We start from the raw sequence: 25,062 nt of genomic DNA, 5'->3' as shown, positions 1-25,062 counted from the left end.
CACAGGCCCCATTTATGAGGCAATGAGAATCATTGCTTTCTACTGTGATCACAGGCTACATGTTCAAATTTTTATTCACAAAAATTATTCAGTTATTTCATTAACTCAAAGTATAGAATTTGCTAAAGAAGTTTGCTAGGGGCAACATACTACTTCCACATACACACTGTGTAAGTGGTGTACTTCACCACTAACTGACATTCTCAGAGGTTTTTTTTCCTTCTTTTAACTGAGTGATGAAAATTATTTCAATTCCATGACCATTTTATCCAATCAGAAAATGGATTCAGGTAAGAGAAATGATTTCAAAGCTGCTATCAAAATGTGTTCTTTTAAGATCATTTTACTTCATATTAATGCTGTCAATCTTAAATCAATGTAGTTAAAAGCAATTATACATTGATGTGATGGATGTGTCAGATCTTTAGATTTCACTGCATGCAAGATGTGAGAAGGTGTGTTAATTGAAGCAATGCCAACCAATGCTGTAGTATACATACTGAGTGATTTTACATGCAGGAAAGGAGTAGTTATGGAAATGAAACAAATAAAAAAGGCAAAATACTGCAAAACAAAATATTTTATTAGATGTAAAACAAACTATATGCAATATATATTAGCTATATTACATCTTCTTAAACATTAGTGAGCACTCTCTCCAAAACACATTAAGGCAGCGGCATCAATTTCATTATCCCAAGATACAACATTTAAAAAATAGATACCTAAGTGATTTCCCTTAAACATGCACCAGACATCAGTAATCTTTACAGGAATTTCAGCTTGGGTTCAAACATAATTTCTGCTCCATTTGAGAGTTTGCAACAGAGAGAATCTCTTACTTCAAGCTCTAGCACTCTGAATTCTAACAGCTCATTCTGGTCTTTTGCATCTTGCATCTCATTCTTCAGCTGATGTTCTTCTTGTTCCATTCTGTAAATCTAGGAGACAAATACATCATTAACACCCTGTAAACAATGGAAAAGACATCATACTAAGCTATGGATCAGGGCTTTAGACAAAATGTGTTTTTTTTTTTCTTTTTTTCAGTTTCTCAGCAGCTACTAGACCTTGTCTTGGAGATAAAGAAGGAACTTACCATCAGAAAAGTATTTTTAAGAACTGACAGCAGAAAATAGTCTATGATCTCTTAGAATAAAAACGTGGAAGCCAGTAAGAAAAGTGATATGAATACTGTATCTAAACAAATTAAAAATATAACCTTTCTTTTAAAATCAGGTGAATAAAACTGGATTCAATTAACATATGCACAGACTGTTCTTATTGTCTTTGCATAACCAGACATTTACATTTTACAGCATATGAAACACAATAATGGAGAGTATTTTAATGTCTAATTTTTAATTTTCCAGACTTTTGCTTTAGGGCACTAACAATGACAAAACAGAAATTCAAAGCTGACTCTTTGTTATGCCACTTAATAGTTTTGGTCTACTGGCTAGCTTAACTGGGTGATCTTTTTATTTGTATGAAACTAAACAGAAGTGTAGCACCTGGTGGAACGTGCTATAGCATTTAGAATACCTGTGTAAGTGTCTGAATAAATGAAGTCCAGCTGTAACTGCTTTTAGTCATGCACTTTTCTTTATCTTGTTTCAATTGTATTAATATTGATCTGCTAATAACAATAATAATTGCTACATTCTGAGTACCAACTAACATTCCCTGCAGCATCAGTGAAGGACAATGAGGATGCTTAGCTCTGAATACTTCAGAAAGGAAATGATACAATAGACTTAAATCAACTAGTATTACTTAATGTGTGGAAAAAGTAATTTTTACACACTTAATGTGTGTAAAAATTTTTACACACTTAATGTGTGTAAAAATCCAAGGCTGGAGTGAGCAGGAAATTTTAGTTGAGGTTTAAAATTTAGCAGTCCTGACAATAGTCATACCTGTGTAACTGGTAAAATATAGCATTCCACATTATCATGAATATTTTAGATTATGTTCTGGCAGAAACTAGAAACATCAGTGGCCTGTACAAAATGTAATTCCAGAGTAAAGAGCAGCTTCCATTCCCAAAGAACACAAAAGCATATTGATAATGGTATTTTAATCAGAATTTCTGTTTCTGGAGAAAAATAAAGTGTGCAATTTTCATGTTGATGTTCCAGTATTTGGTACATTCATTTCCTTTTACCATTCATTTTATGATAAAGGGCAGCAATTGTGAAAAAAATCCCAGACTCTGAACACATACCTTCTCTAGCAACTCCTGATTTGTTCTGATTAGTAGCTGCTTTTCTTCTACCCATTTTGAATCCTATGAGGAAGAAGAGGATTAAAAAGATATATATTCATATATACATATAGTTAAACAAGACAAATAAACACACTAATTACAAGATTCCAGACACCGTTGCACATTCAAGTATGAAAATGGTCACACGTCAAAGAATCATAAGTATTTCAAGGACAAAGAGCAACTGAAACTGCAGAGAAAATAAAAGTTCATTTCTTTCCCTGAAGCTGTCTCCTGTCTCCTAATTTGTTCCAGCCAAGTATTTACTTTAAAATGTTTCCATATTGAAGTAGTGGGTAGAGACAGTTACATGACATTTTGTGATTTAAAATAAATAAATAAACAAATAAATAAATAATTTATTCAGCTATTTATTTTTCCATTGCAAAGAGTTGGGAAGTTTCTTGCAAAAGCACCCCATTTTGTGTTCGATAACATAAATCCTAATGGAGAAAGGGAAGAAAAAGGAAAATAACTTTCAGGGACATACAGTTTCAATTGTTCTTGAACAGTTCTTCCCAAAAAAAGTGTGAGGATCAAGCTAATACACAGTATTTATGACAAGGAATTCAAGGTATGGAGGAAAGACAGTGATATATGATGGTCTTCTAATAAAAAATGTATTTTTATTTGATCATTTGCTCCAAAGCTCCTCTTTGCTTTTATGTTTTTCCATGGATTCAGAAGGTTTCATCAAATATCCTTATAAAGACCCAAATTACAAAAACAAAGTTGGACATTCATATTTAATGGATTTTAACAGTCAAATTCACTCTGTTCTCTCTGTAGAGAAACATACAACCTAGTTCATTGTGCTCTAATTAGTTTAATAAGACAATGACCAACAACTTATATGACATTGCATCCTTAAATCAAATTATTTTCTTGCTAAAAAGGACAATTCATTTAAAATCTAAATCTCTTCACTACAGCATTAAGGCTGATACTTCTTTTTTGTCATCTACATGTAGGTATTTGCACATTGATGCTGCACTAGAAATTAAGGAAATCTGGCTAGCCAAGCCCCTCAGCTAGATTTGAAAAATCCAACAAAAACTCTCCAAGACAATATTTATTCCAAATACCCTGCTTTTTCTACTTTCTGTAGACGTTTCATGAATATGAATATGAATATGAAATTTTTGAAAAGGAAAAAAAGGTTTTTTTCTCCTTTTTTTCTCCTTTTCTCACTTACATACAAGAATGGGCAAGCACATTTTAATTTTCATGCAGTAAACAAGTTCTTCAGTGTTACGGTGTTAAAAATGTTATGCTGAGAAAAATGTACTAAAATGAGTACTGGAAAAAATGTATTTGGAAAGAATTTTTGAAATAAATGAAATGAAGGAGTCAAGTTTCAAAATATTTTTTAACAACATGATTTTAATTTTCTGGTTTGAATTTGACTTCAGGAAAATTGTGAAGGTATTTGCAGTTTCTGTTTCTTACAGCTGTAATATAATACTAATAATTCCTGGGATAATGCACTAGAATCTTTTATTTCACTGTTTATTTTTGGAAAACATTTTAAGGATGGATTCCCCAAATGAACATTTCGCAAGTGTTACTAAATTATCAGTACTACCTTCTAGATGATGGAAAAAAAAATAATGAAAAAAAATCACATAGTGCACAAAGAAGTCAGTTTATCATCACCACCTTTTATTTTGTTGAATATAAATACTATCAGGTTAGGAAAACTGAATAAATAGGTTCTCAGGATCTCAGGAAGACACTGAGACCACTTCTGTGAAAAGGTAATGCTAGGGTACAAACTAGCCCACTAGGGACAATATTGTATTTCTCCTTCTGATGTCACATCCCTGTTGGTCATCTCAGATTACCAAGAGATACAAGGTTGCAAATGTGGTTACGAGGTGTTATTATTAAGAGTTATTATTATTATAAAGTAATAACTAACTGAATTCTGATTTCCAAGTATACCTTTTTCATGTACCATTCCAGAAACAGAAGTCACAGAAGTATTTCTTACATGTGTATCCATGGTTGCTTATCTTATTCACATACATTGAACTTATATCTTACACTGTAATAGTCAATTATTTTGTTAATATTTTCAATTACACAGCAATTTGCCTACAGCACCTTTATCATCAACAAACTAAAATGTCCACAGTTGATCCTCAAGAGGTTTTCAGTTCCAATTGCTATTCCAAAACCTCAGTGGGCCAATATTGTTAGATTGGTAACATATTATTTATTTTAGTAATATTTTATTTACATACAATTTACTAAGCAAATTGAAATTTGTGTGGAAGTGAGCATAAACAATTTTATCAATTTTTATCCTTAATTTGAATATGGTCCCCTTTGAATTTATACAGAATTTTACAGAAACCTTTCTTACACAGAATAAATAGTATTATTTGTAAGTTGCTTTTATTTGATGCTACAGGATTATTAGTCTTTGAAATGCATCTCTATAGATAAATGTGTCTTATTTTATTACCATATTACCTGCAATCTTAAATTACTACTTTAAACAATAAACTAAGCACAAAATAGCCTCCCTGATATTCTCAGTGTGTTCTAGTAGTTATGCAAATGAACATCTTTTAAATGCAGTTCTAAAACTCTAACCAGCCTTCCTGAAGATCCTGGACTTTTTAAAATATGCACTAGTAGCATTTACAAGATACACTGAAGCATGAGACCTACTTTTATCCTGTGTGGTGGTATGGAAGCATCTTTTTCCTACACTATGCACCAAAAATATTCTAAAATACAAATACAGAATACACATCTTGTTGGAATATATAGCAAAGAAACAAAACAGAAGAAAAGCCTGCACTGAATGACAATGGGAACAGAATTTAGAATGCATGTATATGTGGATACTCCAATATCACATTTTAGTGTTAGAAAATTAATCTTTGATGGACTTTTTTTTAGTGTATGTAATATTTTCCTCTAAGTAATCCACTGCTGGAGTAATAATTAGGCTGCATCAGTCACCCTAACACACCAGCAGGCAATGAAGATGGCAAGGGCACCACTGCATGCAAGGGAGAAAATGACATGGCAGAGGACATTAAGAGAGCCTTTTACCTGTCCTTTCTCGATTAGAGCTTTCTCCAGGTCCTCAATTTTTGCCTGACACCTGAGAAGATCAGTTTGCAGTTGTTCACGAGTCTGGGGGGAAAAGAAAAGTGTTATAAATTGTGTGCATATGCATGCACATACAAATGAACCGATATATTTAATCTTATACAGAATCAAAGGATGATTTTCACCCACCTGTGGGTCATCTAGTCAGCTTTTAATGGCTTTTATTAAAGTAATTGTTTTTGGCTGTATATTACAAAATACCTAAAAGCAACAGTTAAATAATGTTTTTCTTTCCTTACCTATGAAGATATTAACATCACATATTGAGTGACAAAACTCTTTCCAGAAGAGAAAGAAAATGTTAGGAACAGAAAGAGTAATTCATAAGAAGAAGATATTCGTAAGGTAACTAGGCAGAAAGGACAAGACAGAATTGCAAAAAGCAGTGAATAAATTAATAACAGCCTCTGATTTTTAAAAGGGCTAAGAATGAATAAAACATATAGACCCAAAATAATTCGTTTATCCCATAAACAACATATACCACTCATTTTTCCTCTTTCTACATGATTCTTAAACTATCAAATAGGTATTACCCACTGAGTTCAGAGATGACCTAGAAGAATCTGCATCATATAAGGCACCAAACAAAAAGTGTACAAAACTAAGGATATCTGGAGATCCTCAGTCAATGAGACTCCTTGGAACTGCTGCAAGAATTTTCTGACCCAACTTTAGGTACTTTTTTACCCACACAGTTCAAAAATTCCCACAAGGATCTCCTTCTGTGTCTTCACATCCTTGTTGTTTACCTCAAGCCTCATCCTTGAACGTAGCAGGAAACGTTCATCACACGAGAACATTGGGCCAAAACTAACCATGAAAAAAGCTGCCTTCTGAAAACCTTCTGACTCCCTCAAACAATGAATTTGTATGAATGTGACAAAAAAGAGGAAAATGCCTTTAACAACAAAGAGCAACCATTCTAAAATGTATTAAGGAACATTTTTCAAATGCCTGCAAAATAAATTTTTTAAAGCTATTACAAAAATATTCATATCCTTGTTTCCCTTCCCATGAAGGCAAATGAAATATATAATGATCTCTTATAAATGTCAAATACATCAGTACCTCTGAAATCTTAATTTAACAGTATATGTAAAAATGCTCCCAGACTTTTTTTTTTTTTAAGAAATAAAACAAATACTTTGCTAATCTTTGAGATTAAATGAACATCAGCTGCAATCACATGATATTGTTAACATTGTAACAGCTTTTTGGAATAGTAGAAATTGCCACACAATGGCCAGGGGAAAAGCAACTCTTATTCCAACCAAAAGCATGTGCAGTGAAATACTACCACAAATATTCTTCAACCATGCTATCATACATCAGAGAGGCTTCAAATAAAAAAATAAAAAATAAAAAAATAAAAAATGATAGATACTAGAGGACAATGTCTAACAGGTGAAGGTAGCCAGACTATGGCATTAGACCACTCAGTTCTGTCTCTAGATTTACATCTACCTTGAGAAATTATCTACTGCTCTTGTCCTCAGCTGAGCTTCCTAGGTAGGGTCTCAAATGTGACTAAGCTTTTGTATGATGTTGAGAACTCTAACAAAAAAAGCTATATAGAAGGAATTCCTCTGTTATAAGAACTGTATTTCACAGAAAAGAATAAGTGAATATTGGTTGAAAACCAGACAAACTTGGGAAAAAAAAAAAAAAAAAAGACACATTTTAAAAGTACAATCTGAATTTCCTACATACTGGCTCTAGGGATAATAGACCAGCATTTTAAGATGTAAGTAAATATAATGTAAGATGTAAGATAATGTCAAGCAGTCTACTTTGTAACTTTTATTTGAAAAGCTTTGTGTATTAAGGCACAGCAATTCTCCTCCCACAAACATACTGCTTCTATGCTTGAGAAAATTCTGTAAGTGGATTTTAAAATGCTTGGCAGAGAAAATGATGTGGATGTAATAGTAAAGTGAGTAATGTATGCTCATCTGCAATCTAACAATATGTAATTTTGTGAGAATTTTATTAATTGTTTAAGCAGTAGAAACATCAAGTTAGCAGCAGCTCTTACCTTGGGGATAAATCGAGTCCCTCTCCACCAGTAACTTATAAGCCTTATAAAAATCTTTGCCTTTCTGCATTATTAGCAGCATGATGTGGTGGCACAGGACAAGGTAACATGTAGCAAGGTAGAAATATGTAGTAAGTCACAACATGTAGTACGTTTCTACAATTCTGTGGTTTGGGGTTATTTTTTGCATTTTTTTTTCTTTTTAATTCTTAAATATATTTTTAGAATCAGTCTTACTGAGCTTGAAAGGGAGCTCTGGAGATTTTCTAGTCCAACTGCTGTGCTCAAAGTAGGGGGGCATGTATAGCAGGTTGTTTGTCTATCTGAGTTTTGAACATCTCCGGGGATGGAGATGCCCGAACCTCTCTGCAAAACACATTCCAGTATTTGACCACCACATTCTTCCTCATGTCCAGGACTTTGTAGTTCCCTTTGCTGAATTTCATGAGAGTCCTGCTTACTGTATTCTCCAGCCTGTCAAGGACCCTCTAACTGGCAGCACAAGCATCTCATGTATCTAAATACTAAATTTAACTAAATAGATTGCTGTGAGGTTAAAAATACAATAATTTCAGAGAGTCGATAATGCTGACCTAATAGGAATAATACTGCTTTTTAATGGAAGAAAAAAGAGATCTGAGATTGCAAGAACAAATTGAGACTTCATACATTCAGAAAACACTTGAAGAGAAACTTACTTTGTCAGATTGGGATCAGATTTTTAATATGCTCATTGTAAAGGTACTAGAGTACTCAATACAACTTTTTCTCCAAATAATTTTAAATCCATCTCCAAATTATTTTATTCAAATAATTTCAAATCCATCAATCCAGTCCATCTGATTTGGATTTTAAATCCAAATTTCAGGTTCAAATGATTCTGTGGAATATCATTCCCATTAAAGGCATCTTACTCCTGAAATCTTTTACACATTAAGCACACTAGAATGAAGTATAATGATATTTTGTTTAGATCACATCAGATAAATCTAAATTGTTGCCTAACTGATAATATCTTCTAATCCTCAAGAACATCTATACTAGGCATTTTACTGACCTGCAAAGATATCTCCTACAAGACATCATTTTTTTTTTTGGCTTTTTCAACTATTTCAGAGCTAAAAGAAATTCTAGTTAAAAATAAATTAAAAAAAAAAAAATTACCCTTGCTTCTCTCTCTGCATCCAGGGTTCCACCAACTTGTTCTTGAAGCAATGCGTATGCTCTTTGCAAAGCTTGATATTCTCTTGTTAGCTGGCAGAATCTTAGTTCAGCTTCTTCCTTTGGTGTGCTCTTAATGAAGAGGAAAAAGAAGTGGGTTTGTTTATGTAATGACAAATATATATGATAATGTGTTTGTATACATAAACAGAGACACAAACACACAGCAAGAAACACAATTGTACTGAGTCTCAAAGTTCAAGAACGCTTTAAAAAAACATCACAAGTAGAAATGGAAGGAAAGATGACTTGAGGATAAGGTAGAAATGCAGAGATCAGTAGCTGTATCAATTCAATAATTTCAGGACAGTGTAAGATACTAGGTAAAGCAGTAATGCATAGAAATGGCAAGAAACTGACTGAGGAATGTCAACGGGGATCAGTTCTATGCACCATTTTCTTCAGTAACTCCAGTGCCACAAGGTGTTCAGAAGGGGTTTGTCCTACTTGTCATGCAGTCCACCACTTACTTACTCTTTGTCTGTACTACACATAAAGCAATTTGCCAGAAAACAAACAAACAAACAAACAAACAAACAAACAAAAAACTTACACAGAAGTTATATTTAAAAAGCCATAAGATTTAAAAAAAAAACTTTTTTTTAATTTTTTTTTTTTACTTGAAGTAATTTTAATATCTTAATTTGCTTTGAATCTTGAGCAACTGACATCAACACTTTCAAGTTCTTTTTTATAATGCTAAGAGCAAGAAATGTCCTTCCCTTTAATTAATTTTTGCTCCAGGAACTCAGGCTCCAAAGAACAGAGATTAAAATATTATTAGATATTAAAGCTAGGAAAATAGGAATCCTATTGTGAGTGAGGAGTATGAGACACAAGTGAGTGAAGAGGATAGAAATATGAAAGAGAGTATCTAACTCATGCTTTGTCCTCAGCCTTGCAATCTTCTAAAGTAGGCCAGCTGCCGTGTGTATCACAGAGCTCAGACAAAACATTACAGTGGGCATTTACTACCTATGATCATTTAAGCCTTAATGAATTGCAAAAGCCTTTTTTTACTATCACAAAAACAAGAAGAAAATCCTGGTTGTAACAAAATAGTAAAATAAATTACAAGGTTGAAAGGCAAACTATTGCCTGTTAACTATTGACTTTTGGCAAAGCAACATGCCTATTCGTTTTTGGTTTTGTTTTTGTTTTTTTTCCACAACTAAGAAAGGGTTTGAAACAAAAACATTTTTGTTTCTCAGCCCAATTATCTACCAAGCATGTAAGGCAGAATGTTAACTTATTAATTCTATTGCAATGACTATGGATCCTTTTGTTTATTTGTTTTTGGTTTTACTGGACTTGAGAAACACAAAACAATTCCTTGTCAAAACTTTTTTAGTTCCTAATGCAGAATAGTTGAAAAATGTTTGTATTTTTATACCCCATGCCAATTTCTCTAGAAGTTAGAAACAAATCACGTGCTACTTACATCATCCAAATCTTCCTCTGGTGTTGCTGGTGTCCTGTCTGTTTTATCTGTGTTATATGAAGTTACAGATGATGTTTCTGAATCTATGGATTCTTCATCAAATCCAAAAAATGTCTCCACAACATGCCTCTGAAAAGTTAGTTTTTCTTAGTTACTAGCAAAACAGAAAACCCCAGTAACCCGGTAAACAGCAGCCAAGGTCTTCTCTGACCATTGTTTTAGTATTCAGGAAGAAAACGGTTCCTGTGTAAACTCTTGTCCTATGAATTCTGTTGGATTAGTTAACTTTCCAGCATCATTTGCCTAAGTAGATTCAAGAACTAAACTGCACGTAGCACTGGGTAATTGCCAGTATAATAAGGCTTTAACACAAACATCAAAGCTAATTATCAAAATCATACAGATCTTGAATACTTCAAGATTCACAGTGGAGGACTACAGTATCTATATAGAAGAAAGTAACCCAACAGACTGTAACATATATGATGTGGAACCAAAAAAAAAAAAAACTCCAAAGAATTATATGTGGAATTAACTTTGACATTCATACTGCCATACTGCTTAAAAAGAGCGAGAACACTTTATAGTATTTATTTTGCAAAATCCTACTCAAAAGTATGCATTATTCCTTTCCATTTATTTTTCCAACACCATCATTCTGTTTTTTTCAAAAGTTTGCTCCAATGGAAAAAAAAAAAAAAGTACAAAACCCAGCGTTTTAAAGTTTTTCAATTTTAAAAACTATGTAGAATGTAATGCATGCCTGTAGACAACTAGAGAAAATTTGTAGCCAAAGGAAGTGAATAATACAATATTAGTACTAAGAAATATGACATTTTACATAAAATATCACAACTGCAATAATCCTTCCACCATTTCCATCAATTTCCTAATACATACTTGGAAAGCAGAAAATTTCTATAGAAAACATTGCTGTCCAAAAAATAAATAAATAAATAAATAAATAAAAATAAAAAATAAAAATACTGATTTAACATTTAACTGAGAATTAGTTTTCTCCAGCATTGCTCCTTCCAAAATACCATTAAGAAATATTAACTATTATTAATCAATAGAAGTCTAACTTTCTACACTACACAAGTGTTCTGGTGACCCACAGAAATTCAAAGAACCAAGGAAATTAAGAAAAAGATACAGGTTACTGGAAAAATTAAGTCAGGTTACGAAGCATTGTAGACAGAGAGGCTGGTGGAGAGAAGTGGCTCTAAGAAGATGAAGGAAAAAAAAGTCTGCCTACCTGTCTCTATATTTTTTGGCCCTTCTTGATGCTGAATCACAGATTCTGATGTCAGTTTTTTTTGTTTGTTTTTACTGTTTTTGATGTTGTTGTTTTTTAACTATAAACTACAGGTTGTACTTAAGTTAATAGCCCTATAGCCCTGTTCATTAAATATGCCTAAAGGATGAAAAATAATAATTAAAAAAAAGATTAGTTGTTACTACTTCTGAACATCAGACATTTTACATATCAGCATGGCCAAACTGGCTAACTGAGTGGAATCGTGAGCTGTCATTTTCTTTCAAGGTACTGAAAGGCTTTATTTTTATCTATATTGCTCTATCTCATTATGAATTCTGAATATTTACTTTTCACTGAAGTCTTCTAGACTTTATCAATTCTTCCTTATAGGTATGAAAAATACTATCTCCACTTTTGCAAAAAGCCCCATAATGTATGGTATGTTCTTTTGGCTTAACTAATCAACAGCCAAAATTCCCTAGCTTGAACAAAGTTGTATCATAAAATCAAGGGCTGAGTTGGTGCACTGCATTTACAGCCTGCAGCCCTGGCCCACTCTGGTCCAGGTCACCAGGTTACCAAGGTCCTCTAAGTCCCACCTTGCTGAACAGCTCCACAGTTCTTTCACGGTACAGCTAATCCCACTCAAGCTACTGAAGACAGCTTCAAGGCCCTGTCCTAAGACATTTAATTGCTTTACTTAACATGAGTCCTTCACATAATAATTTAAAAAATTCATTCAGATTGCATTTTTAAATGAACTGGATTTACTAAAAGCACCTGAAATGATATTATGCACTCAGAAAAATAAATAAAATAAATAAATAAATAAATAAATATCACATATTTTTCAAATTGTATAAGGTTCTACATCCATCCATGGATATTCAGATAAATATGATGTTGCTTGCACAGATGGCAGAAAGCTTTTATCAATCTTTAAAAGCCAACCTTACTTTTGCAAGCTACTAGGCCACTAGCATTACTATCAGGCATATTCAAAAGAAAAGAAAAGCAGTGCAGTTTCAGTACTAAAACCATGTAAAGGCACATTTCTGTTCTCTCAGTCATTTCAGAATCACTGCATCCCCAGCACTGTAAGCCTAGCAGAACTGTCTTAGGTGCTTAAGACAAACACTTCCCTGGGATAATTCAATTATTTCTTCCAACATTCACATTCTACACCAGTTTGTTCACCATTCTGCCCTGATCAACAAAACAAAGGACACAGGAAATAGATTTAAGTTGTATTCTAGAAATATAAGGACTTATCCAGAAAAATAATTTGTTCTCTCACATTCAAATTACAAAAATTTCAGACCCTTCTCTCATCAGCACAAAGGTTTACCAAGAAAACTGAGGTGAACAAAAACTAGACCTTCAGAGATCCAAGCCCATCAAGTTTTCCTCCCACACTGGACACTGGCTACAGGCTACAATCATCTAACAGTAGTACTACAGGTAGATACTGGGAATTGAAAATAAGGCTAAATAGACTGCATTTAAGTTATAAGGAAGGCCACAAGACTGCTTTATGACTCCAGACCAGTGAAGAGATATAGTTTCATAAAAATGAAAGCATATTATATGGAGGTAAAGACGATGAGAGAAGGCAAACAAAACCCAAGAGACTCCCACCAAGACTGCATCTGAATTTTTCAGTGTGGATAATTTTTACTCAAAGATGCTGAGAATAAACCCAAAACAAAGCTGCATTCAGACATTTATTCCAAAGCTTTGGAGGAACCTAGCCAAGGACAAGCAATTCAGAGTGCAGAATGGCTGACCCTGCTCATGCCTAAAACTTCAAGGTTGCTCATCCTCATGAAAATGATTCAGCAATGTTCAAACAAAGCCTGCAATGAGATATAGACTTGAGGGCTGACAAAGAGAGTAACACTCAAGCCTTGATCTTAAAAAGATCTGGTAGAAGGGACTTCAAAAGATGGACAGCAAAACTCCAGTGTATACAAAGCACAGATAATAACACAGATAATAGAGTACCATGAAGGTCAACAGTTTCTTAGCCAAACCCATTTGGTTTAACAAATTTTATTTTTAGGTGTTTATTGTTGTGGTTGTTTGTTTGTTTGTTTGGTGTTTTTTTGTTTGTTTGTGTTTGTTTTTGCTATATTTCAAACTATAAGCACTTTTGCAGATAACTCTTAACTTGCTTAAATATGCATCTTGCTTAAACCATACAGACACACACCTGTGCACTGTTTCAAGGAGTGAAAAAACAATAGTAAAGCAATATCTCTTTTTACTTTGCATAAATGTATACAGGTTTGCGAAGGTACCTAAATAAATGCCACCAATTTGAAAAAAAATATGCTGGCACTCAAATATTTACATTTGCATATATTAATAAATACACTTGATTATTGGATGGAAGAGAAATATGCAAGAAAATTAGTGTTTACTATGATACTAAAAAATCCCAAAATTTAAAAGAAATTCAAAAGTCAAAACCTGTTAAATGCTATGCTATAGCAATATTTAATGCCTCCTTCCTCTACACAGAAGCTGCGTATTTATCATCTTGTGGATAAGATACTTTCCACAGAAATAGAGAATTAGCCATTGTGTGTTAATCATACATGTATGAATTTCTCCATGACATAATTACAAAATAGCTGGTTTTATTGTTGATCATCTAATATTTGAAGCAATTATCTACAAGAAGTGATTCACAGCAAAGTCAGAACAAATTAACTGATAAAGAACAGCTGTAGAGAAAAAAAAAAGAAGATGACATCTGAGTCATACAAAGTTTGTTGATTAAAAGCATAAATAAATACAGTGACTTCTAGGGAGATCCACATATAGTTTAAGAGCTGGATCACAATGGCTCTTCTAAAGTGTATGTGAGCATGTATGATACTGGATTTTTGTAACGATACACTGTTTTCATTCAAGTTTCATTCAAGCTTTTCTTAAAAGTCACATTCTCCAAACATTCTCAATCAACAAATTATTCTTTTATATTAATTTGTACATTCTATTGTTACCTCTAAATCATAACTGAGAAAATAGTCCCATCAGTTGCTAAAATTGTAATTTAAATTCTAATTTCCTCTGACTACTATTATATATTTGATAGCAAGTATTTTTCACATGAATTTGTATCAATGATTCCACGTAATTTTAAAGTAAAATTGTGCATTTGGCCTTTGTAATTCAAGTATTAAGGTTTCTACGGAAGTATAATGTTCAGTAAACATAAAAGTTTAGATTATTATAAATCAATACATAGAACATATTTCATGCATATTTCAACATAACTTCATTTCTAATGGTTTGGGTTGGATATACCTACATATAAATATTCTAATTTCTCTGTTCCTAAAGTATGAACTTTACAGTTAAATATCTCATTTTCAATAAATTAATCTAACATGATGAAAATAATCCAGGATGAATTTCCTTGTAATTCAATCAGATGAAATTATCAGTAACTTCTTACCTTCATGCTTATAAGTCATTTCTTGGCAGCCAGAAAAATACAGGCACACCAAAGCACAGAGGCAGATAAAAAAAGAAAAATATAAAACAAGAAATATGAACTCCATCACACTGGCATGCAGGCCTTCCACTGTCACGAATAGAGTTCATTTGTTAAAGTTTAAGTAAAGAAACAAATCTGCAGTCCTGCAGTTACCAAGCAAACTGGGCAATAAAGCCTTATTTTCAAATACATAACACCATCAATCATGGAATCATTGTTATTCCATTCTGTGTGTTAAAAAATAAAAAATAAAAAATACACTGTTTCCAGACTTTGTTATTTCACTAACAAAATGGCGGGGGAGACAACAATAGCAACAACAAAAAGGCAAAGAAAAAAACAAACAAAACAAAACACTAATTGAGCTTGAAAAATGAAAACAAAACAAAACAAAACAAAAACATGCCTTAAACAGCAAAAATAAGGAAGATTTACTCTGTGACTTGCAGTCACAGAGGTTATAAGCCCCATCCCACTATGCTGCTCCTTTCCTCATGGGTGACCTGAGCTCATTGCCAGTGCTCGTCCATGGATCTGTATGTCCCTTGGTAATTAAACGAGTGCTCAGTTAAAGCTACACTAGCAACAGTAACCTAGTGCACTTACACTGCTCCAGAAATAACATAGATATCTAATTGCAAGAAGAAATAATTAAATCCCTGATACTTTCTAAAGCTTTTCAGCTGAACTAATGTTATTTAGACACAATAGGGCTATAAAAGCTATTGGATTACTTTGAAAGATCATTCCCACAAGCTGTTTTACAGACTGAGAAAGGTGGATACTGTTCTTCCTAACAGGAATCACTGCTAGGAAAACACTCATTTTAGAAATGTCCATATACTGGACATTGTTTAGTCAGAATACTGTGAAAATTAATGAAGCTGAAGTGTACCCATTCAGGAAAAGCTGCAAAAGTATGTGAGTGCAATAGAATCACAGAATGGTTTGAGGTAGAAGGGACCTTAAAGACCACCCAGTTCCAACCCCCTGCTATGGGCAAGGACACCTCCCATCAGACCAGGTTGCTCCATCCAACCTGGACTTCAATACTTCTAGGGATGGGGCATCCACATCTTCTCTGGGCAACCTGTTCCAATGCTTCACCACCCTCACAGTGACCCTCATAGTCACCCATGCACCTGTTTACTAAAAGAAAAAATGAAACTTCCTATATGCTTATCTGACTGCATTCATGAAACTTAGTTCCCATCAGTTATTTCCTTTTTCACTTTGTCAAAGAAAGTGGGGTACTGATCTGGAAATAGATCCAACTCCAACAGCCAAACTTGATAATTAACTAGTGTTAAAGATAATTTTACACTTAACAAAACTTAGAAAAGCAAAGCCAAAGATTTACATCAGTAATTTCTCCTTCTGAGTGGTTGGTTAGGACAGATACAGCCATAATTTCTTCTACTGTTATATATAGGTTATCATCTGTATGATATAAAAATCTTGTGTAGATCATAGACAGAAACACACTTGCACTGCACATGTCTCTATATAAAGCAACTCATCCTAGACAGCATTTATAGTTCATGGACAGAAACAGGCAATTTCAGGACAAAACCCATATGGCCTATTTAGATATTTACTTCCAGAGGAGAACAATCACAACATTAACACTCTGTCCAGAGTGAGATGTCTGTATCTCAGTGCTCTGAATGACATCTACCCAAGCATTTGGTTTGATGAGTTCTACCATTTTCAACTAGATTCCAGAGATGGGCTGTAAAAACAGAGAGGATGAAGATGGTACAATCCCAACAGCATATTCATATGAGCAGTCCATTCTGCATAGATTGTTTAAATAAAAAGCGCTGGAAGTTTACATAGCTTTGATGATTTTGATTTATCTTTCTGGATTTAGAACCTAACTAGAGTATTCCAAACCCTTCTGACTACCTGTTCACAAAATATAGGAGTCAAGAAAAAAAAAAAAGAGAGAAATTCCTGACCTGAGATAACCTTTTGAAAGTCCTGTTAAACTAACCTTTAAATGGGAGCTAGGTAGGCACAACTAAGACAAAGCACATTTTGCAATGAACGTTGAGAAGATTTTAAATGATATAATATATCTTTTCAATATAGCTGCCTATGTGGATTTTGAATTGGAGTCAAGCTATACTGCCTCTACATAAAAATAATGTAATAACAAAAAAATGTAAATTTATTTGGCTTATAGCAATCATTAAAATAAAATAAAAAAGAAAAAATGTTTTAAAATTAAGGTATGAAATTTTAAAATGTACCTATCACACTTATACAATTATTTGACAAAGGCCTTAAACAGGAGGGAGAAAGGATGGTTCTTTGAGTTGAACATTAAGGGGGGAGAGGAGAGGAAGAGAGGATGCTTTTTGTTTTGTTTTGTTTTTAGGTTTTGGAGTGTAGTTGTTCTATTTTTTGTTATAGAGAATTAGAGTGAGAAATAACAATTAGTTCGAAAACAGTAAGGCAAAAAAACAAGAACATTTACTTAGATGATTTGATATTAAGATGTAACAGGTTAGCTGTGCAAAGTTTCAAAGCATAACTTTGAAGGAAGTTACAGTTATGCCTTTACACAGATAGTCATCATAACCCAAATTACACATAACATACAAGCAAGTACACATAGCAAGTAATAGGACCCTACTGATGACTTATTGATGACTTTTTTCCTTCATTAAAGAATTAGCACATTTAAAAACTACATATCTGCACATATATGTATGTATACATAACATAAAATGCACCCAATTTTCAACTAGATCTGCCTTTTCTCTTTTCCCAGATTGCCCCCTTCTGTCTAGCTGTTCCTCCACTTCCATTTTCTTCAGAAGTCTCTATCACTGTCCCCTCTGTAACGCACACAAGTGACTCTTTACACCCTTATACAAAAGTCATATGGAGAATTTTATACCCCCACAACCCAGGTCCATAGAGAGCCAGTCCAACTTAACAAACCTTCTCTTTTAATTGTTATGTTTTTTGTTGCTCCTCACTCTACCAACAATAGCAATTCACATTTCCCTACCCAACTGAGAAAATTATAGGATGTTCTCAAATTGCAAGTAAGTAAAGACAAGCTTTATGATAGGAATGAAGACTTGCTTCATATCACGTTAGTTCCTAAAAAATCCTCCCAAGAACCTTTAGCAAGGGGAAGGTCTTTCACCACAAGGTCTGCCTCATTTTTCTAGCTTAGTCCTCAGTCAGGGTCACATCCTCAGGGTGCTCACTTGGGCTCACACAGAAGTCTAGAGGAGGACAGCCAGATCATCATGTAGAGAAATACTGGTACAGAAGAGTGATGAGCAAAGGAAGGAAGCAGCTGGCAAAAGCTCAAGCTTTTCCTCAACAGGTAACATGGATGGAAATAAGAAGCAAAACACTAGAACTCTGCTGCTCATATGCACACAATTCTTGCTGTAAACTGCAGATTACAGCATTCTTGCCACATGAAGAATAGCAATGCAATAAAGTTCAGTGGAATCAAATCCAATTCTCAAACCCTCATGTTGTACAACTCTCGTTTTGGTCAGTAAGGAAAAGAAGATGATATCACTAGGAAAAATCTCACTCAAGGAAAAATAGGTAGAGAGAAGGGGTTTAGAGTTTAGGTCAGGTGAAGTTCTGTCAACACAGGATTTTTTTAACACATAAATTAATAATTATGGGTGTTTTCAACCTATGGAAATTACCACTGTTTGTTATCAAGCCATATATATATTTTTTTTCATTTAGGAACTTTGCAGTAAGCCATATATATTTTTTTTTCATTTAGGAACTTTGCAGTTTAGCAAAAGATCTACACAAATTATTTAAAATATGAGGAGGGCTAATAATTAGAGAAGACTACTATAAAAATATGGTGCCAGATTAGGTACATGCTTTTTTTTTTTTTTTTAATCTTGTTTTAAACTTGCTCACAATACATAAACTTCCAGACATAATACACAAAGAAAGAATAGCTAAGGTTTACTGTAAACACATTTGGCCTCCATCAGCCTTACATTATATAAAAGAAGAAGGTATGTAAGATTTATGATTGCATCTGAATTTTTCTTTTTTGTATGACAAAGACACATCATTATTAGAAGCATCATTTCAAGAATTACCACCAACACAGAGAAATGAAGAGGAGAAATATTTCAGAATGCAGCCATTACAGAGCACAGAACAATAAAAAAGCACCACCTGGAGGTCATCAGGAGTATACTATGAAGAACACATCAACACAAAACAAAAAACATACTAAAAGCATGCATCTTAAACTGTGATATACTTGATAATAATCTCTCTTCATTTCCATTTTCTCCCTCTTACCCATTCTCCTCCCCTTACATGCTCCAGGCTGCTCATGCTCAACTTCACAAAAAATAAGCATATTGCAATAAACACTGAAGGTACATTCTGAAACAAAACTTTTCTAAATTCTATTTTTTTCTCTTTGCACTTTAGAACAAAACAGTTACAAGAGAAAAAGTTATATCTTTTTTTTTTTTTTCTATTTATATATCTACATAAATATCATTTCAATAACAGCCCTAGCATGAGTTAAAGTTTCAATGAAATTAAACAGTACCTTTGTGCAAGTGCTTTAAAGGAGTATCTTGTCTTTAAAAAGGACTGAGAATTTGCCCTCTAAAATATTGGTTGTTTCAAGTCATTATATCATTTAGGCCTCAAGACTTAGAATTAGGCCACAATGGCTAAAACTGCAATTATTTTGTGTATTAGAAACAAATCTGTGTGCAGTACAAAACTCCTTAAGCAGCTCCTATATTATCCAAAATAAACCAAAAACCTTAATAGGCTCTTACTAGAGAAAACAGAAGAATTACATGAAATGTTATCATTATAAATGATAACAATTAAATAGAGTTCTAATTTCAGTAAGTATTTGAAACTACTTTTGTTCACAACAATCAAAATGCACAGAAAATGAAGATTTGCTCACCTTTGGAGGCTTCAGACTTTTCCTCCTCTGTTTTTTAGACCGTAACAACCTTTCCCTTTCCTAGAAGGAAAGATAACATTTTAGTAAAGATTTCTTTTGAAATATATATTTAGATATGTTTAACACAAAGAAATATTACAAAATTCTTAAAGATAAAACTAACACAATGTCTTTATTTTTTGAATAACACTATGTTGGTGTAACACCACATCATACTGCAGTTTTATCTCTTTAAGCAAACAAACATTCTGCCACATGCTTTACACGCTTGATTGGAAGTTGGCAAGAAGAGGCTTTGTTAAATATTGGGCACAGATTTCTGACAGTTCTTTTGACTCTTTTACCAAGAAGCTCACTATGGAAACAGAATTAACGTTCTCAGTCCAGTGTTCAGCCATCCTGAAGAAGCAGTTTGGTAGCTAAAAAATGAATCCAGTGTTAGTAATCATATTAGGCATCCTCTGACATACAGTTTGATAGTGCTACATGTGACTTATCCTTGTATGGCAAAAGTCTAAAATCCAAAGGTATTCTCTTATTAAGGGAAATTAGCCCTACTTTTAACTTAGTACATGTTAAGCATATTAATTTTACTAAGCATATGCTTAGTAATATTAAGCATATTCAGAATAGCCCATGTCTTTTTTCTAATGTGGCCTTGGAATAAGATCGCAATTAACTAAGTCATAATACAGCTACAATTGGAACAACACTGGGTTGAGAAACATTAAAGTGCAAGACTATTGTCTTGAATTCCAAAGAAGAGGAGAAAGACAAGGTAAGAAATGCAAAGGAGGGCATAAATTAATAATAATAATAATAATAATAATAATAATAATAATAATAATAATAATAATAAAGTGGGTGATTTATCTCCTTGCCTTTTTCCCAATTCTTTTGTTAGCTCTTCATCTTTGTTTGCAACACCTCTATTTTTAAAGGAGTGATAGCAATAGCAAGTGCATCTCCAGCAGTTATTGCTCACTGTATGGTATTTTTCTATTCGGAGTTACATTTTATGCATTCAGTTCAGAAGCTGGACAAATAAGAAGCACCCAGTAGAAATTACAATAAAATAAATCATCTTTATCAGCACATTGTCCCAAGAAAGAAGTATTGGAAAGTAAGAAATACAGAAAAGCACAACACTTACTATTGCGCCTTTAATACATCTGGCTTTTGAAATAAGGAAAAGTAACAACTGCTGAGGTAGACTGAAACAGATATTCCATGGTGTAGGAAAACATAATATATAAAGACAAACCTGAAACCACACAGCTGAATTTCAGACATTGTAGGAGAAGAATGTTCCCTCCTCAGGGATCTGGTTAAAGCACAGTCCCTGCTTTAACCTAGGTCTCCTGCATCCAAAGCATTATTCAAATAATTGGGGAAACTAGCTGGTCTTCTCACTGTCTTTCCTTTTCTTTCCTCTCACTCCACTGAAGAATGAACAAACACTTCCTAAACCCCTCACTCCTTACTGTTACTAATTTTGTTTTTAAGAAGACTGCTCAATTTACTTTCTGTCTCAATCATACATCAAACTACCAGAGCAATACTAATGCCAATTAAAAAAAAAAAAAAAAAAACAAACATAAAATAAAAAACAAATATTAAATCACTAGCATGTTTTGCAAGTATCTGAGTTTATCTTGACAGCTTTCCTGTTAAGACCTGACCAGGAAACCCTGTCATCAGAGAACTCAAGTTGATGGGGATTCAAGAGCATCAAAGATACTCTTCAAAGGACAAGGTAAATCGATTCAGATAACACTATTGCCTAAGACTATCATTCTTTTGTCTGTGTATCACATTGGTCTCAGCTGGAGTTAAGCTGATGACTTTTATATTAATCAAGTGGGGCATGTGGGTCATTTTTAATATTTATGATACATTTGTATTCTCCTGAGGTGTGATTTGAACCAGAAATAATAGCTGAAAAGCACAATGGAAGTGCAGAGTTCCACTGCATTCATATTGCAGGTGAAGCATCAATTAGTTTGTACCACCAATCGAAGCAGTAACATAGTTAATGATTTAACTTGTTTTTGCCTGTGAAAATGCATCTGAAAATAGGAGACAAAGCAACAATGAAACCATATTTTAAAATGCTTATTAATTTTATTTTCATACTAAAAATTATTTAATACTAGTTGAACCGTTAGGATAGGATACATTTCTTCAAATTACTGGCTGAGATGGAGTGGGTAGAGTTCTTTCATATCCACTTCAAGCAGAAATATAAATGGAGTTATATGTGCATATATTGGGAATTTAATGTAGTGACACAGACCTTGCCTGTAAAGTTGTATTAGGAAGGTAAAGCAGCAACCCTTTGTGAATCAGACCTTCCATTAGTGTCTGGCAAACATCCTACTGCTTGCAACACTGTGACACTGGAGAATGCACACAGACATTGGCACTAATTACAGAGAGAAATCCTGGGTCAAAATCTGAAGGGAACTGTCAAGACAATATTCCAGACTGAGCAATAACATATATTATTATTTTTTTAAAAATGTATCTTCTTTTTTTATTTTCAATATTCTAATCGATTGCTTAATCACAGATTTAAGATCACAGAGTGATCTTAAATTTGTTTCATCATCATGTAGCTTTAGTAGTACCAATCTGAGATCCTCTAGAACAGTGAGCCTGAGTTCCAGGTGCTGCTCCAGAAGGGCATGGATCTCTCAGAGATGATAAATAATTTCTTCCAGCACCAGAATTGTGTATCTTAATGTCCAAAACACATCTAGAACAACTAAAGTGAGTCCCAAACAATGCAAAAATCTCTAAGCATCATCTTAAGTAGTTTTCACGGAGCAAAACAGCTGTGCCAAATACCAAAATACACTGCTACCTTTAGTTAAATTAGTCATGCAAATTTCTCTCTATGTGCTATAAATATAGCTAGTGTAGGCAGTTTATTTAGGTGAAATGAATGCCATTCTGCATGTTCCTTTTTTTTTCAAGAGAACTTCTAGATCAAGGGAGAGGTTGGGTCTATAACAGTAAGGTCTATATCCAACATGTTTCAGTCATTAAGTTTTGGAAAGTTTCCTTTCCTCCAGGTTCCTCAGCTGTTGACAGCCAGTTTTGTAAGTAAGATGAATGGACTGATGCACCTCTTTCCACAAGCGACCCATAACTGGTGAGTGCTTTAAGATCCAGAGATTTATGCACATTTCAAAGGAATTCATTCACTATTTGGGAAATAACAAAAACCCTTCAATGCTGAAGAACTATTTCTATGCCACTACTGCAACTGGAGTTAAAATATTGCTCTCAAATCTTCAGTTTGCCTATAGATGTGTATGCATGCATATATGTGTACCAGATGTGAGAAGTATTACCACTGTGAGATCATCAATAACGTGCTGTTTTTCTTTGACTTGCAGTCTAAGAAATTCAATTTCTTGTTCCTCCCGTGTGCTACTAAGATCATTTAAAGATGTGTGCCTCTTCAGTGCTGGTTGTGCAGATAACTTCTCTTTCTACAAAATTAAAATGAAATCTGTTATTAACAAGAATGTTTTAAAGGGTCTTCCCATAACAGTAAGAACATCCTCACATATGATGTAGCAATCAAGAATTCTGCATACTCATCACTGCATCCCACACCACAACATAAGGCCTCTTTTACCAACAAAATATTGTACATTCTGTGTGCCTTAGGGTTAGTACTTCACATAAGGTATTTTAGGACAGCATCAAAGACCCATCAGGACAAAATTAGAGACAAGCAAACTCAACATTCTATAATGGTAGAGCTATTGGCACATGCATTTAAATTCAGTTTTGACTTTTAGTCAAAAAAGCAGCATTACTGAAGCTGATTTTGTCATAAATTTTTACAGGCTCCAAACACATTTTTAACAATTTGTGATCTGTTTCCTTAATCAGTGTGAATTGATACAACACAAAGACACAAAGGATATGTCACTATGAATTTAGAATAGGAATATTCACGTGCATTGGCTGAATTTGACAGATATACCATCCTGTGGTTGAGACTCTGAAATGTCTGTACCAAAGCAAAAGCCTCACAAACACTTCCACCTTGAAGCAACTGTGTTCTCTTAACATGACAGTAGATATGATTACTTACCAATTCTATATTTTCCCTGGACAGATTTTTTATTTTTTCTTCCATTCTCTGAATGCACTGCATCATATCATCATTTTTTTTGCTCATCCTCTTATTTTTTTCAACCAAAGGCTTCAGCTGACTTTCTGTCTCTCGAGAACGTTTCAGCTGTAAATGGCAAAGGAACAAAGTAAGCTGTGCTTTAGTTCGTAGTTGTAGGAAAGAAGAAATTTGTGGGTTTTCTCTTGCCTTTATCCTTCATTCAGAAAGTTTAGTTCTTTTGTTAATTGACATCTGATAGTCTATTGCTAAACTAAGAACTAAAGGAGTCCAAGCAAAAAAAGAAATAGCTCTGGTCCCTATATTGCTCCTGGAAAATGCTTATGATTATCTGAAAAATTGATTTCTTGATAAACTAATCTTGTTACATATAAACTTACTGTGATCAACTGTGTCTAGGGTAGCAATCTTTCAACAACTCAACTATCCCCTGGTAAACTTTTCCTCCTTTACTTTTAAAAAAACATATACTTAATGTGTAATTAGAGCAATGAGAGAGTCAGCCAGAGGGCACAGATTCAATCTCAGCATTCTGCTGACATTTCCAAGCTGCTCAATTTTGCTCCTGTGGTCTTACGATGTTAGACAATTATGTGAAGCAAATTACTGCCCTTTCTTGTATTTGTGTGCATTCAATATTCCGCTACTTTTATTTCTTTAATCCTTGTGTCATTTTCTATATTTTTTCCCAATAAAAGATTTTTCAATTTTCTGAGTTTTAACCAGAAATGAGAAAAAGATAATCTCTCCTGAGCTAATTTCTATGAATATTTGGTTTTCTGTTTCGTTCTCAGAATAAAATGATTTTTACAGTAGTTAATCACAAGAGCTTACTGATATTACTGGGTTTATGTAGTATTGTCTTGAAATATGACAAAACCTCTTCCATATGATTTCCAAAATGCATTTCTGAAACCTCAGCATTTGACTGAGTCATACATGCCTTCCATTTAGAGGGACACTGCAGTAAAGGTGTTGCAGTACTTTAGCATTCTTCAGGGATGTTTTGAATGACTTATGTCCACAGAAGGGATTAGGAGGCTGAATAATCTTGTCTTTATATAATGCAACCTTGAAAGAAAGCATGATGTTCT

General features: G+C 33.6%; 1 protein-coding gene across 18 annotated transcripts in view; it reads right to left on the bottom strand.

The window, feature by feature from the left end:
• The window catches only part of JAKMIP1 (janus kinase and microtubule interacting protein 1), a 157,848-nt gene that overhangs the window by 33,618 nt on the left and 99,168 nt on the right, over positions 1–25,062 (bottom strand). For 12 of the 18 annotated variants that reach the window (XM_084517960.1, XM_084517944.1, XM_084517946.1 and 9 more), the window contains 9 exons: positions 23,930–24,076; positions 23,175–23,315; positions 20,160–20,234; positions 19,816–19,875; positions 10,099–10,227; positions 8,601–8,729; positions 5,339–5,422; positions 2,228–2,290; positions 843–941 (listed from right to left, as the gene is read on the bottom strand). In XM_084517960.1, coding sequence (XP_084374086.1) covers positions 843–941; positions 2,228–2,290; positions 5,339–5,422; positions 8,601–8,729; positions 10,099–10,227; positions 19,816–19,875; positions 20,160–20,234; positions 23,175–23,315; positions 23,930–24,076 — 927 coding nt within the window. Of the gene's footprint in view, positions 1–562; positions 942–2,227; positions 2,291–5,338; positions 5,423–8,600; positions 8,730–10,098; positions 10,228–19,815; positions 19,876–20,159; positions 20,235–23,174; positions 23,316–23,929; positions 24,077–25,062 lie in introns of those variants that run through there. The other 6 variants (XM_084517947.1, XM_084517948.1, XM_084517952.1 and 3 more) reach the window with 4 other exon arrangements.

Source organism: Aythya ferina (genome assembly GCF_964211825.1).
Source record: "Aythya ferina genome assembly, chromosome: 4".
Lineage (NCBI taxonomy): Eukaryota > Metazoa > Chordata > Aves > Anseriformes > Anatidae > Aythya > Aythya ferina.
Note: the sequence above shows the minus strand (reverse complement) of the source record. Positions and strands in the feature narration are given on the sequence as shown.